At 42.5% G+C, this 13,977-nt stretch overlaps 1 protein-coding gene across 1 annotated transcript in view; it reads left to right on the forward strand.

Annotated features, from left to right (window-relative positions):
• snx29 (sorting nexin 29) overlaps positions 1-13,977 on the forward strand; it is a 181,364-nt gene that overhangs the window by 107,349 nt on the left and 60,038 nt on the right. Inside the window, exon 16 of the mRNA XM_061707943.1 lies at positions 13,579-13,695. Coding sequence (XP_061563927.1) covers positions 13,579-13,695 — 117 coding nt within the window. The remainder of the gene's footprint in view (positions 1-13,578; positions 13,696-13,977) is intronic.

The following is a 13,977-nucleotide window of genomic DNA, read 5'->3' on the forward strand; positions in this document are numbered from 1 at the left end:
ATCATTAAAGAACCGCAGCACATTGAAATCACTGCACCGGTATTAAAACTTAATATTCCTGCTGTGAACCTCCAATGTGCACGTATGTTGAATGTCGGCGGCGTCTTCTGCTTTAATTATCTGTGGATTGGTCTGTGGAGTCGCTTGTGCTGCGACTGAAGACGCGCAGTTGGTTAAAAGCCAGTCTTACTGGACTAAAAACCATTTTTTTTGCTCCAGTTTCTTAATCTATTTGCCTAAAGCAGCCTTTTGTAAATCACATCAAACATTTTTTTATGCAATAAACTGTAATAAAAGCTGACTACTAAAGATTCTTTGCAGTGGACAGAAATCTGATCTCATTTTAGTTATTATTTTATTGCCTGAAATAACAAACAGATTTCGTCAGCTAAAACCGGTTTGTACATGAAACAAAAGCAGCTTCTAAATAGATGTTAGAGAGTCTCTTTGTATTATTAAACAGAATATGTTCTCTTATCATTACAGCACTGCAATCCGCGTGTGTGTTTGTGCAAATAAATGTACAATATTTCACACTGACCTAACTGGAGACAATTCATTAATTTACACACAAAAAAATCAATAAAATAAATCTTGGTGCGTCACGGAAGCCTAGAAAGGCACAAATAGGAGAAAACGCATCCCGTGTCCTGCTACGAACCGTTTTCTAATCCGTCCTCCTAATCCTGAGCAAATCCCGACGGAGAGGTTGGCTGTTGAGAGTGAAAGTGACAACTTTATGAATGGAAACCTCAATCGTTATCTGCTGAAAATATTCGCTAAGGGAGCCGTCGTCTTCATCCGGCCCCAAATTACAGCTGACGGTGTCCACTTTAACCTTTTCATCACCGCAGCATCTCAAATTGATAAGACCATCGTCTGCACCAGCGTCTGTACCGTGCTCCAGATTTAGCCTTTTTCTAAAACTTTCACTTCTATGTTTCCTGGTGGTCCATCTGCTGCCTTCATGTCCTTTTCTTTCTTTCTTTGTGTGTGTGTGTGTGTGTGTGTGTGTGTGTGTGTGTGTGTGTGTGTGTGTGTGTGTGTGTTTCTCTCCACCTCGCGTCAGAGTGGACGGCACAGCTTGTGATGTCTATATTGGTCCTCTCTCGCACTTGTTTATTTTTTTTCATCTCCCAGCCATGTTTCTTCCTGTTTAGGAGCAGCTGTGCTGAAGTGAGTCAGAGACGCAGACTGAAATCTGAGCTGCGTTTAGATCTCCAAAGCATGCCAGGTTCTCGGCTGGGTGGTGAAGCTTCAAACGTGAAAAATTAAGATGTGAACTTCAATGGTCAGAATTTCAGTTAAGATGTATCACAATCAAAAGCATTTGGAGGTTTGCAAAAAACCCAGATCCATTAAGATACAGATGGTCCGAGGTTAATATGGCCGTTTCACTCGCGGGATACCAGATTCACGCATTCGCGTGAATGCACATAAACTGCACATTGCAGTCGTAGCCACTAGGTGGAGGCACAAACTACGACTTGGAACAGACTCACACGTGTTGTTGACATGAGATCTGTTTTTACAGAGGGGGGAGTCGGCCTGCATCTGACGTCATCACCCTCCACCACCGATTGGTCGGGAGGCGGAAATCAGAGAAAGAGACTCGCAGCTTCTTGTTCATTTTATTCAACAGGCAATGGCAGCGCAAAAGTCTGTTTGGTGATCCAACTCTGAGGTGCAGATGTTCATAAACATAGTGGCTGCGGAGAGAATTAAAAAGGGATCTAGACGGAGATAAGGAACGACCAGGTCTGTCATTTCTCAACTTGCGGCTCCCAGCTGACTTTTCAGCAGCCGAGACAAAGTAAAATAAATTAAAAACGCGTCGCCGCTTGAAGCTTCTCTCACTCTCAAATTCCAAAATATTTATTGTTACTTAACATTGAAGTATACATGTGTATTGAACTACATATATAATACTATTGTCTTCTCTTATTAGATTAAAGAAGGACTGCAATAAAAAATAAAATGGAGAAATCAAATTAAGTAGCATTTGAAAAATAAAATGAACCCGTTTTTTTTTAAGATGGTCAGCTCTGTGAACTGATTTCAGACTCCTCAGCTCTACAGAAAATAATCACACCCATTCGACACGTATGTAGGGTATTCAGTTAAGTACTCAGGCTCCTCCAGACAAAAGGTTTATTGAGACAATGCATTCCTTTCTAATGGCTTGACAACAGTCCTTGGCTCTACTGAGCTCAAAATAATCTGAATAGATAGATAGATAAATCGTCATGTCGTTTTCACAGACAAGAGATCATTTTAAACAATTCCATAATTCAGTAGTTGTTCACAAAACTACTACTGTATTTTAACGGAATATAGAAAAAAAATCTGCTCTGTTTTTCTGAATTAAGGAGTAAATTATCTCAGAATTCTGAGAAAAGTTTTAATGAAAAAAAATCTGCTGTTTTTCTGAATTAAGGAGATAGTTATCTCAGAATTCTGAGAAAAGTTTTAATGAAAAAATAAATCTGCTCTGTTTTTCTGAATTAACGAGATACCTCACAACATGCAAGAAGTTGTCATTCACTTGAGAGCTCGATTTCATGGAAGCAAACATGTCCCGCCTGTCCAGTTTAATACAGTTTTATTTTTTGGTTTGAAACATTGGGAGATACTCTTGTCTTTACGTTATATAGATGGTATTGTTATTAGTTTGTCGACTTTGCGCAGGCACCTCAGGACTTGGTTGTTCAGACGGAAAGCCCTGATCTGCTGATCTGCAAAGCGCAGACCTCCGCCGGCTTTCCCATTCATGTGTATGTGCTGCCGCGGAGCAACAGCGGACCGCTCTGCAGCCGAGCTCGGCCGCACAAGAGGCCGCCTGCCGCGGCGAATTGAAAATGTTTTTGTCCCGCACTAAGACATTTGCGGAGAAAGAATCTCTGCGGACCTCATGTGATCACTATCACATCTCGGTTGAGGATGCTGAATTCACGACATTCATTCAGCAACTGCGTTGGAAGGTAGCCAGCAGGCTGGAATTTCCAACTATCATGGAAATATTAGACAATTGTGCATCTGACATTTTTCCAAACCTCAATAAACTACTTAGAGTTATCATCAGCCTTCCCATGACTTCTTGTAGTGTTGAGAGACTGTTCTCCACTGCAGGTCAGATTAAAACGGACCTCAGGGCATCCATGAGTACTAACCGTCTCAACAACTTGGTCCTCTTGTCCTTTGAAAAGGAGCTTTGTGACTCTTTAGACCAGGGGTCGGCAACCCAAAATCTTGAAAGAGCCATATTGGACCAAAAAAACAAAAAACAAATATGTCTGGAGCCGCAAAAAATTAAAAGCCTTATATAAGCCTTAGAATGAAGGCAGCACAAGCTGTATTTATCTATTTTAGCTATATTAGCCTACTATCAAAATGACTAAGTTGGCTACCAATACATAATGAGCCTTCAAGATTAAATGTTTATTTTCCCTGCAGTGCATCCTAAATGATGCACCACGTGACTACTCTGTGGTACGATGCCGTCTCAAGTTTAACTTCATTACAATATTAATTAATTATGTGTCACTGCTCTGATGAAATTAAAAAAATGCAATAAAGAAATCAGATTTTTGATGTGATTTTTATTTTGAAGATTCGAAAAAACAACAACAAAATGGAACGTGAATAACGTGCCCCTTATCTGGGCAACAAACAGTAAAATAAAACGCAGCCTGCATTTATAAAAATAAAACAGCAGCCTTTTGAAAAGGTAAAGTATATAAAATCAGAATAACATTTTAAGTTTGATTTATGTGCAAATGCCAAGCAAATCAGTGCAAGGGTAAAACACAGCAGCATCCTCTTCTCTTTTGACGCCTGCCTGCCTACATAAAAAAATGTATTATTATTATTAGTAGTAGTAGTAGTAGTAGTAGTATAATTATTATGCTCGGGTATTGATAAGAACTCGTGGGTATTTCACGGATTTTGTGAGATCAGGTTGTCTTTTTGTGGTTTTGTTAGTAACTGGTAAAATAAAAATTGTCAGACTCAATTATTGATCCAAAAGATTACGTATTTATTTACAGAGTCACAGCACGCAGGCCAGGATTCAAACCTGCAACCACAGGAGGTCTGTATCCTTAGAGCCGCTGCTTAACCCACTGCACCACGAGCAGCCGTTGAGTTCCATATTTAAGCTCTGAGCAGCCCAAGAACGGGACGATTTGGTGAATCGTTCATTACAGTTCTCAAATATAATCCATGGTGGCATGTCGGTTTATAAGAATCTTTTTGCCCAGACGGAAAAAATAGTGACAACAACGACCCATAACTATGTTCTTCTCTGGAAAAAACACCCCTGCACCGCAGGCTTTAGAAGAAAAAGGCGCTACAGACTCTGTAGCGTCTTTTTCCTCTGTTTTTCCTCTGTCATTCATATATTATATCCATTATTTTTGGATAAGGATGCAACCGATCAGAGGAAAAAAACTGAAAAAAAAGTATCAATGAAAGACATATAAAATAGGTGAAGAGGAGCAGAAACCTCTGTGAACCCCGACTTCTGTTGGTTTTGGAATAAAAATTTGTTGATGCGAGGTGTTATTAACCTTTGCAGCTAAATGGCTGTGAATAGGCGAGTTCAACACCTTGCTCCTTTTTTGGAAACCTAATGGGCTGCAGATAATAAAACTCCTGCTCTCAGTGGAGTCACGTACCTCGTATCCCAGATGGACGTAGCCGCAGATGCCACCTAATAATCTGTGGAGGACTTACTTCAGGGGACGGTTCCACAGCCTCCGGAGCAGATCGTGCACAGAAGAAATGCTCCAAAGGGTCTTCAGTTAGAGACCTTTTCAAATCTGTTGCAATGCAGATCTCTACAGGGGATGCTTCCTGCCCACAGCCATCACCATCTGTGATGACTCTGTGAAGAAACTTGGATAATAAAAGTTGCTGCTACATCAAATTTTCCATCATGATTAATACAGTGTTGTTGAATTTAACAGAATTCTATTTGCACTTTTAAGTTCATCGGCTTTCCCGACTTCTGTGAGCAGTGTTGGATCTGATTGAGAACTTGTAGCGCGTTTCCTGCTGATCTGTAAACCGGTCCACCCCTCCAGGCAGCTTCTCCAATTGTAATTAGGGGGGTCAAATTAGCGTGTTAATTGCAATTAATTAATTACAAGCATATTTAGCGCGTTATGTTTTTTAATCGCTTTTCTGTTTGCAAGTTGCCTTTATTATGAACTGTGTTTGTGTGGTGGGCTTCTTGTGCTTGAGTTGTGGGTGGAAAACAACAGTCAGTCACACCTTGAAGTGGACATTGATTGGCTGTAGCAGAGAAGGGAAGTGAAAATGGAGGAGCATTTGGAAGTTGTCGGTCCAGTGAATGGGGAATTTACATTTCTAAAACACCCCAACGGCACCATTGATAAAGGTAGAGTGATATATGTTCTTTGTGGAAAGGGCTTTGCTTACCACCGAAGCAGCTCAAGTTTAGCCACATAAACGCAGAGCACCCGGTCGCGAGCGCAGCCACAGCTAATGTTAGCAGCAACAATGTTACCACAGCAACGATGTTACCACAGCAACGCTCTTCCCCAAACTAAGTTGAGGAGACCAACCTGCAAATGAGCAGGTCTGCAACCTGAGAGGCTGACGAATGTTCTTGCCAAGTGGTTGTAAATGGCTAGGACTGCATCTGTTCAAGTCTGTTAAAAAAATAAATAAATTACTTTATAAAGCCACTTTTTCTGTTATATATACATTTTTTTCAACTGCCACAATAATGTTGTAAAGGAAAACTCCTCAAGTTGAGGGTTTTACTCAGCAATTTTTAGGTCTGAATAAAAAAAGTTTAATTAGATGAATTAATTAATATCTACATTTTTTTAATCACTCGACAGCACTAATTGTAATGCTTGACTGTACGCCTTATTTCAAGTTCAACAGGTACATTAGACAAAGATCCCATCCTGCTATGATGAAGAGCCAAACCAACTATTGATATCAGAGCATGATGTCTTTCAGGTGTGTGCTTTCTGTCCAACCCCATGCGGCTTTCAGAAGCTCCTACGCCGCTCTGCGGGCTGTGATTGACCGGTAGCTGCATTTCTGATGTCGGGAAAATCTCTTCTAAAAACTCTTCTTGCTTTTACCCGGCCAGTCAGGACGGGCCTAATGGGGAAGAAAAGATGCTGCTCAGTGTGGGGAGACAACCACATAGTGAGATGCCTCGCCGTGTTGTCAGAGCACTGGTAACCTGGTAACCGTTGGTTTCTACTTGAGCATCTTAACAAGGGAACCGAGGAGGATGGACTTGTACTTTAAATCAGTCTCAACTTTGCTTTCGGAGAAGTGCCATTTTTGGCGTTCCAGTGCTCGCTCCACTTTTCATCTTCAGAAGTTGCTGCCTGTTCAAATTCCCAAATGTAGGCGTAGCTGGGGAGCGACAACAGTTGCATGTAAAATGCTCCGTAATTCAATTATCAATCAGTCTCTTACTGAAACTTTTGAAAATGAGAAAATTCAAAGTTATCTCCTGACTTCAAACGGACAAACTGCAGGTAAAAACGTTTTTTTTTTTTTTACCTGCTGTCCACATCCTCCCGTCTTGACCTGATGAGCATTCTCTCCCCTCCTCTTGACCTCATTTCCCTCCATCCCGTTCGTCGTATGTGTCCCACCTAATTAAGGTTATTAGGTTTGAGGTCAGCGATGCTACACTTCCCTTGCTCCTTTGTTCCTCTGTCTGTCTGTCTGTCTGCTCAGCTCGGCCAGGGGGCTTCTTAGCCTCGTTATTCAGGCCAGGTCCACTTCATACACTGAAGGAGCACAGACATTTTGCAAGAGAGCAGGGTGTTATCCTCAAGACTCATGGCAGATATGAGCGTCTGAGATGTGGAGCAAATAGCATTTTTACATCGAAACAAATGCAAACTGGATTGTTACATCCTAAAACTACAGTTGCACAATGAATGAATTGAAAGCAGAGGGAGTCAGTTGTGTATGTTTTTTTTTTTATTTTGTGAAAATTATGTGAATGGAGGTACAAAAAAAGATTGAATCGTCTGTACTGTTGCTTACCTTTTTAAGAGTTAGCATCCCTTCTGTGTCCGAGATGCTTAAGCAATGTACGAAGCTAGAAGTAAGGTTAATGGGCCTCCAAGGCCGTTCCAGAGGAGACAGCATCTGGATTTAGAGTCCCAGAGGAAGCAGACAGGGACTTTGAAAGTCTGAGTGCCTTTGTGGGAAAGTTACTATGCGAGGGCCTGGAGTTACTCCAGGAGGAAAGAGACATGCCGGTAGACCGGGTACATTGCAGCCTGAGCCCCCGTCCCCCGCAATATAATAATAATACATTTTATTTTTAAAGGCGCCTTTCTTGGCACTCAAGGTCGCCGTACACAACACGTTAGAATATAAAACCAGCAGAACACATTTAAAAAAAACATCAAAAACATTTAAAAACAGCAGAGACAAGAAATAAAGAAGACATGAACATTAAATGAGATAGGCAGTCTTGAACAGATGAGTTTTGAGTTGTGATTTGAAAAGAGGGAATGAGTCAATGTTCCCGAGTTGGGGGGGTGATGAGTTCCAGAGACGAGGAGCAGAGCGGCTGAATGCTCTGCTCCCCATGGTGGTACCCTCCAGGTATGTACCCTCATGGTCTATCGTGGTCAGATTTCTAAGCTTTAAACAAAAGAATCATTTAAATACTTCATCAATGCCTCAACAGCGTCCGTAAAGTTGGCAAGAATTTGGCTGGAAGAGATTTTTTATAGCACCAAAGCAAATGAAAGTATGTGTCTAGTGGTGCATGTTGGGGGTGTGGAGCTCCTGGTGCTCATCATGTTTTCGGGGGTGTCTGGTTCTCCATCATTATCTGTAAAAAACATGGTCATATGGAGAATGTGCTCTCAGCTATAATTCCTTTGACTTTTGAAGCCTCGTACCTGGGGATGTAGCGTTGAGGACCTGGAACAGGAAATCCAGGAAGCTACGATATATTATTCTAGCAGCAGAGTACGAAGGCAAGGCAAGGCAAGTTTATTTGTATAGCACAATTCAACACAAGGTAATTCAAAGTGCTTTACATCAACATTAAAATGGGCAAGACACAATTAAACAGTAAATAACAAATAAAATCATAAGAAAATAGGTACAGTAAAATAATAAAAAGCACAAGTTGTTAAAAAAGTAAGGGCAGTAGAGTACAGCAGGTACACATCTCATTCTTAAAAATCTCATTCTTATGCGATGGCTCACAACTGAAGACCCAGCAGTGGAGGGCTGGATCACATCCACACAGTCTTTGTCAGGGAGAGAATTCCCTTTTCACTAAAAGTACAACTGGACAGATTTTATGAAAATGGGACAAGATGGTCAGAATATGTAAAACCTGTTTGGTCTTGACTTTTGACTTTTAGAGACTCAGTGCCTTATGTGAACAGGCGATGGAACGCTAGGCTCCCACCGTTGTGCTTGTGTTATGCTGTGACTTTTTCTGTGCTTTCCATGAAAGGAAATTGAAATAAAGAAGAAAAAGGATTTAGCATCCATACATCCCCTATCTGTGCCTTCTTCTTAAAAGGTGTGCTCAAAGGTAGATAACATTTGTAGTGTTTTTCCAGTTTAATGTTTTCTGGTGATGAGTTGTCTATACCTTTACTGAAAAATGCACTGACATTCACAGCAATTCAGTGTGCAAAATGATGGATTAAGCTTTTGTTTGAATTCGGCATTGGGATGAGGCAGTGTTTAAAATCCACTAAATGTGCATGCATCTGTGGCCCACGTGCATGTTTCTGTGAGCCGTGAGAGGCTTCACCTGCACCAAAGTGACAGCAGGTCAACGGCACACAGGACAAAGACGCCCCTTCCTCTTTCTCTGCTTGAGCATTGATTTATCTACTCATTTTCTCCCCTTATGTGTGTTCACCTCAAGGGTGAAAACAGGAAGCAAGGAACATAAACAAGGAGAGAACGGAAGAGGCAACAGGTGTTTAACAAAATCATTGTCCGTTGCTTGTGGGCTGCGATTTTGAAACAACGTCACTGCTGCATCACGGTTCCAGCCCGGGGCTGCGGTTTACTCTCCCTGTCCCATGGGAATTAATCACCATCATCAGATTGCTTGTATTTACTTTCTGTTCCGTTCACTTGAATGTGTCACGGCAAGGTTGAGATGAGAGGCGATGAAAAGACTTCTGCAGATGATGCACCTGCGCATCCCCGATGGTGGATTCTCCTGCGGGCCTTTTCCTGTCTCTTTGAATATCTTGATTAGTGAGAAATTATTGTAGTCCTCTTAGATCTGTTCCTCCCTTCAGGAAGTTAAGAGGACGTATAAGGTTTTGTAATAGTTCTTGTTTTCTTTTAAAATTAATTTAGGTTGCACGAGGAGGAGGCCTACTAGTAATCAAAGTCCTCAGCCCTTCAAGTCCAGGGAAGCGCTTCACCGTTCACGGTTTTCAGCCATTTTTGTCCCGCATCCTCAGGGCGCCCTGCCTCCACCGCACATCCATGGATTGAGACATTACATAGCCTGGAGCCTAAAGCTCACAAGAAGTGCCTGTCAGGAGTTTTAACTCTGCAGTCAGGTTCCTCTGATGTTTCTGCGATTCCACACAGAAAACTTTTTTTTTCATCAGCTTGAAGGAAGTTCTCAGCGAGTCCATCAGCTCCCAAACTAACAAGTTACCGTTCAGTTTGCTGGTGTCAGAGGCAAAATCTGGCACACAGGAATGCTGCATTTAATTATCCTATTAGAATATAATACCTCCTTTCTCATTGTTTCTGTTTGTTTCCTTCTTTCTGTAATCCTTGCCTTCATTGTTTTTGACAACCCCTTTTCTGCTCTTGACATCTCTGCCGATCTCCTTTTTCTTATTTATCGTTCCTGCGTGGATCAGATTTGGGAGACGGTTAATTAGCCTCTGTCCTGTGGATGCTTAGTGACTGATGTGAGTGTCTGGGTGGCCTTGTCTGCCGAAAGGTCAGCTGGAGGGCGGCATGATGTTCACTAAGGCCCATCGCGCGCACCGTCCAGACATGAGTAAATGAGCGCGGGCCTGTGGTAATGACAAGCAGAAAATGACCTTGGCCTTTTAAACAAATCAGGAGGGTTAGCACGTAGCTGCACAGCCATTTCTTAATATAGACCGGCGTTTGGTGAAGTGAACAAGCACTGGTGAATCTGACACAAGCAGTTAAAAAAGAAGCCAACACACACACACACACACACACACACACACACACACACACCCCTGTACACACCCCCACTAACTTATTAGTTTTCTCTCACTGAGAATTAATTGGGTTTCTTCACGCTTAAAATTAATTCCGTCTTTTATGATGTCCTATTTAAGAGCTGCGGCGGTTAAATAAGTGGAGGTGATGAATAGTTGGGACGACAGTCACGGGAGTCGTCCCCTCGTCCTGCCCCAAGTGGAAAATAAGAACTTGTGTTTTCATGATTGATCTCAGCGTTTTTCTTCAGCTTCTTCTGTCTTGGTTCTTGTGGGTGAATTGGGGCCGGTTCTGTTTTACGTTTCCCACCAGCTGCGTTTTATTAGCGCTGTTTCATCCAGTTGTTTCCACTGTTTCACTTCTTAAGACACGTTTATTTGTTGACTAAGTGTATCAGTTTAGATTTTTTTTTTAAAACTGGCCCAGCAGGGGATCAGCAGAGTCCGATCTCAGTTGCACTTAAGACATTGATGAAATCAGAAAGGCAAACAGAATTAAAGCTGCAAGCAGCGATGAACGGGCCCTCGCACCCTTGTGCACGTTCAGGCGTGCTGCAGTGGAAGCGCTTGTATGACTTGCATGTGGATTCTTCAGGCCTGGACATTTAGCGGATGACACCACCCACGACTCTCTATATCAAATTATTCAAAAGTTATGGCAGAAAGTAGGAACTATCAGATATCGACCAATCAGGTGAAGGGGCGGGGCTAATTCATGCCAATGAAGGTCAAGTACTCAATACCGAGTCCGATGACACCACCCACGAGTCCTTACATCAAACCATTCAAAAGTTATGGCAGAAAGTAGGAACTATCAAATATGAACCAATCAGATGAAGGGGGGGTGCGCTTTTTGGCGTCTATCGTCGCCGCGGTAACGCTTTTGACTGAGAAAAGTAATGCGCGTCACAGGATTGAGACGCACATTTTGATGTATAACTTACCTGGGTGCACGTTACGGTTCGGGCCGTATTAACGGCCGAAGGAATGGCATAAATTGCGCCAAAATTACACGATTAATTCAAAATGGCCGACTTCCTCTTTCGGCCATGGCGCCAAGAGACTTTTCTTTAAGTTGCGACATGATACAGGTGTGTACCGATTTTCGTGCATGTACGTCAAACCGTATTGTGGGGCTTGAGGCACAAAGTTTTCCGGGTTGCGCTGTTGAGCCCTTTTGCTACGCCCATTAATGCAAACCATTAAATATCAAATTTTTCGCCAGGCCTGGCTTGCGTGCACAATTTGGTGACTTTTCGGGCACGTTTAAGGGGGCAAAAAGACCCTCCTTTCGTCAGAAGAAAGAAAGAATAATAAAGAAAAAAAAAAATCCTAAATTGTCTCCATTCTGTTTAATTTCCAGTTGATAGAACTGGGACTGTTTATGACAACGCTTTTTTTTTTTTTCCTTTTAATTCTGTACTTACGAGATGAGCTGCTAGCAGATTCAATGAATGAAATAAAAACATCACTTGGTTAAAATCACTTACCCTGCCTTAAACTTGATAATCCTCCTCGCTTGTGCAGTTTAGTCTGATTTTGTGGGAAACACTGTTTTGTGCATTGATAACTTAGATTGAGAGGCTATAAAAGTTGTATTTATGGTAGCCGAGCTATAGAAAAGTACCCCACAGACACACAGACACACACACACACACACACACACACACACACGTGTATCCCACATTTCTATGTGGAAAGTGTAAAAGTAAAGGCTTTCTAATTTGAAGATCAATAAGGAGAGAAATTTGTTATTATTTGTCCCGGAGGCAGAACAAATCCACTGTACAGCAGCCCTTCCCGTCTGTGTTTTGTAATCTAGTTGCCGTAGCAACTGAACAGTTCTTATGAAACTTTGCTGTTTGCATCCCCTCTAGAGGGCATCTCACTTTGACAGCGAAGCAGCGGGAGCAGCAGTGACAGTAAGCCACGCTACGCCAGCGTTTTACATTTCTTATGCTATTAATATGTTCGTCTGGAACGTTTTGCACTGGACTGGATCAGTTATGCCGTCTGATCCAACATTCCTTGACCAACACAGAACAGCCCTCCCGCTGAATCCCTTTGCCACATCTAATCAAGTATTGATCATAAACTGGGAATGTAAAACATGCCTTAGCTGCTTTGATTCCTTTGCTTGTGCAGACTAAGCGTGTAGAGACCCAAATTAGATTTCAGTGTAAAAGATGGGTGCATGCAGAGCATCTTATTACAGGAACTGTTTTAGGATATATTGTGGTTAAGAAGTAAAAAAATGGTTTCAGCTTTGTCAAAAGATTGTGGGTTCCTTGGCATTTACTGCCACCCTGGGACTGCGTCACGTCTGGCAGTATTTCATCCGTGTCTCGTCGGCTTCCTGTGGTTGCCGGGCAATCAGCTGGCAGGATCTGCTTCCGTCCAAGAAATGGCACAAAGAGATTGACGGGAAGAATTCTGAGCGTGCCCTTTACTGTAAAAGCTGCAGGTAAAATGACATTTTTGTCACTTGATATCTCTAACCTCGGTAGATATCACCTGCTTAAAAAAGGGATGTAATGAGAAGCATGTCGAACTCCTTTCCATGAATTGATTCCAATAAGATTCATAACCACTCCTGCTGTCGCAGCGTTGCTCTAAATCGAAATATGAGTGAAATGATGAGTTGGTGTGATTTCAAAGTTACATGAAGTTTGCGATGCAATATCCCTGCTACTTGAAATAAGTCCTGCTGCTCATTCTTTCATCTGGTGCTGTTTTTTATATGAGAGTAATGAAAAATCTACTTTTAAATGAAGAAGGATGTGAAAATTCAAATTATATTTAACAATGTTGAGAAAGGTCCCATGGTTGTGTGTTGGGGGCTAAATGGGACCGGAGTGTGTGTGCGTGTGATGGCGGCTCACCTGTCAGCCGGCACTCTGCTGAAGTGGCGGTGATAGCAGGTGTTCTGCATACAGCCCAGCGCGTGTCACAGCCGTCAGTCTCCACGCCGAGGCCCGTCCAGCCCGGTTAGGCAGACAGACAGACCGGTGAGCCACCAACACAGAGACGCACACATGCACAAGGATAATAGCTCATTCAATATTTGCACGAGCAGTCAAACACACACACACACACCACCTCTGACTGCAGAAGCTATGAACTGCTTCACCCCTTTTTGTTTCCGTTCCGCTCGTCTCTTACCGTTTCCCCGAATCGTCCCGGTGTCCTCTACGTCTCACCTAGGGCATTTAACTGCTTCTGTTTTTTACCCGTCTTCATGCTCTAAGTTTTCTAATCACATTATTAGCATCTTGTTCCAGCAATGTTCCAAAGTATGATTAACTTAAGTGTCCTTTTCCATGTTTTTTGTCCCTCCCCTCTCCCCATATCTGTGCTTCAGGTGGCCGAGATGCACGGCGAGTTGATAGAGTTTAATGAGCGCCTGTACCGCTCCCTCATGGCCAAAGACCACCTCATAGTCCAGATGAGGCAGGAACTCATTGACCTGCGAGGACCGGTGAGTGACTGCACACACATGCACGCCAGCACCTCCTCTTCTCATCCGGCGTCGCTGCAGGCCCTCCCTTTCTTCCTCCTATCTCTGCTCCCCGTCACTTTAATTTGCATCTCTGCATCCGCGTGTTTGTTGATTCTTCATTTTGTTATTTCATTTTGACTCAGCCATGATATTTTATTTTGTTTTTATGGCTTAACGTTCTCGTTCCATAAAGCTACGCACCACAGGCAGAACTATTGTTTTCTCTTGGGCTCCTGATCAGAGCTTTGAGATTTAAGGTTG

The sequence above is a fragment of the Cololabis saira genome, chromosome 19 (genome assembly GCF_033807715.1).
Source record: "Cololabis saira isolate AMF1-May2022 chromosome 19, fColSai1.1, whole genome shotgun sequence".
NCBI classification, from domain to species: domain Eukaryota; kingdom Metazoa; phylum Chordata; class Actinopteri; order Beloniformes; family Belonidae; genus Cololabis; species Cololabis saira.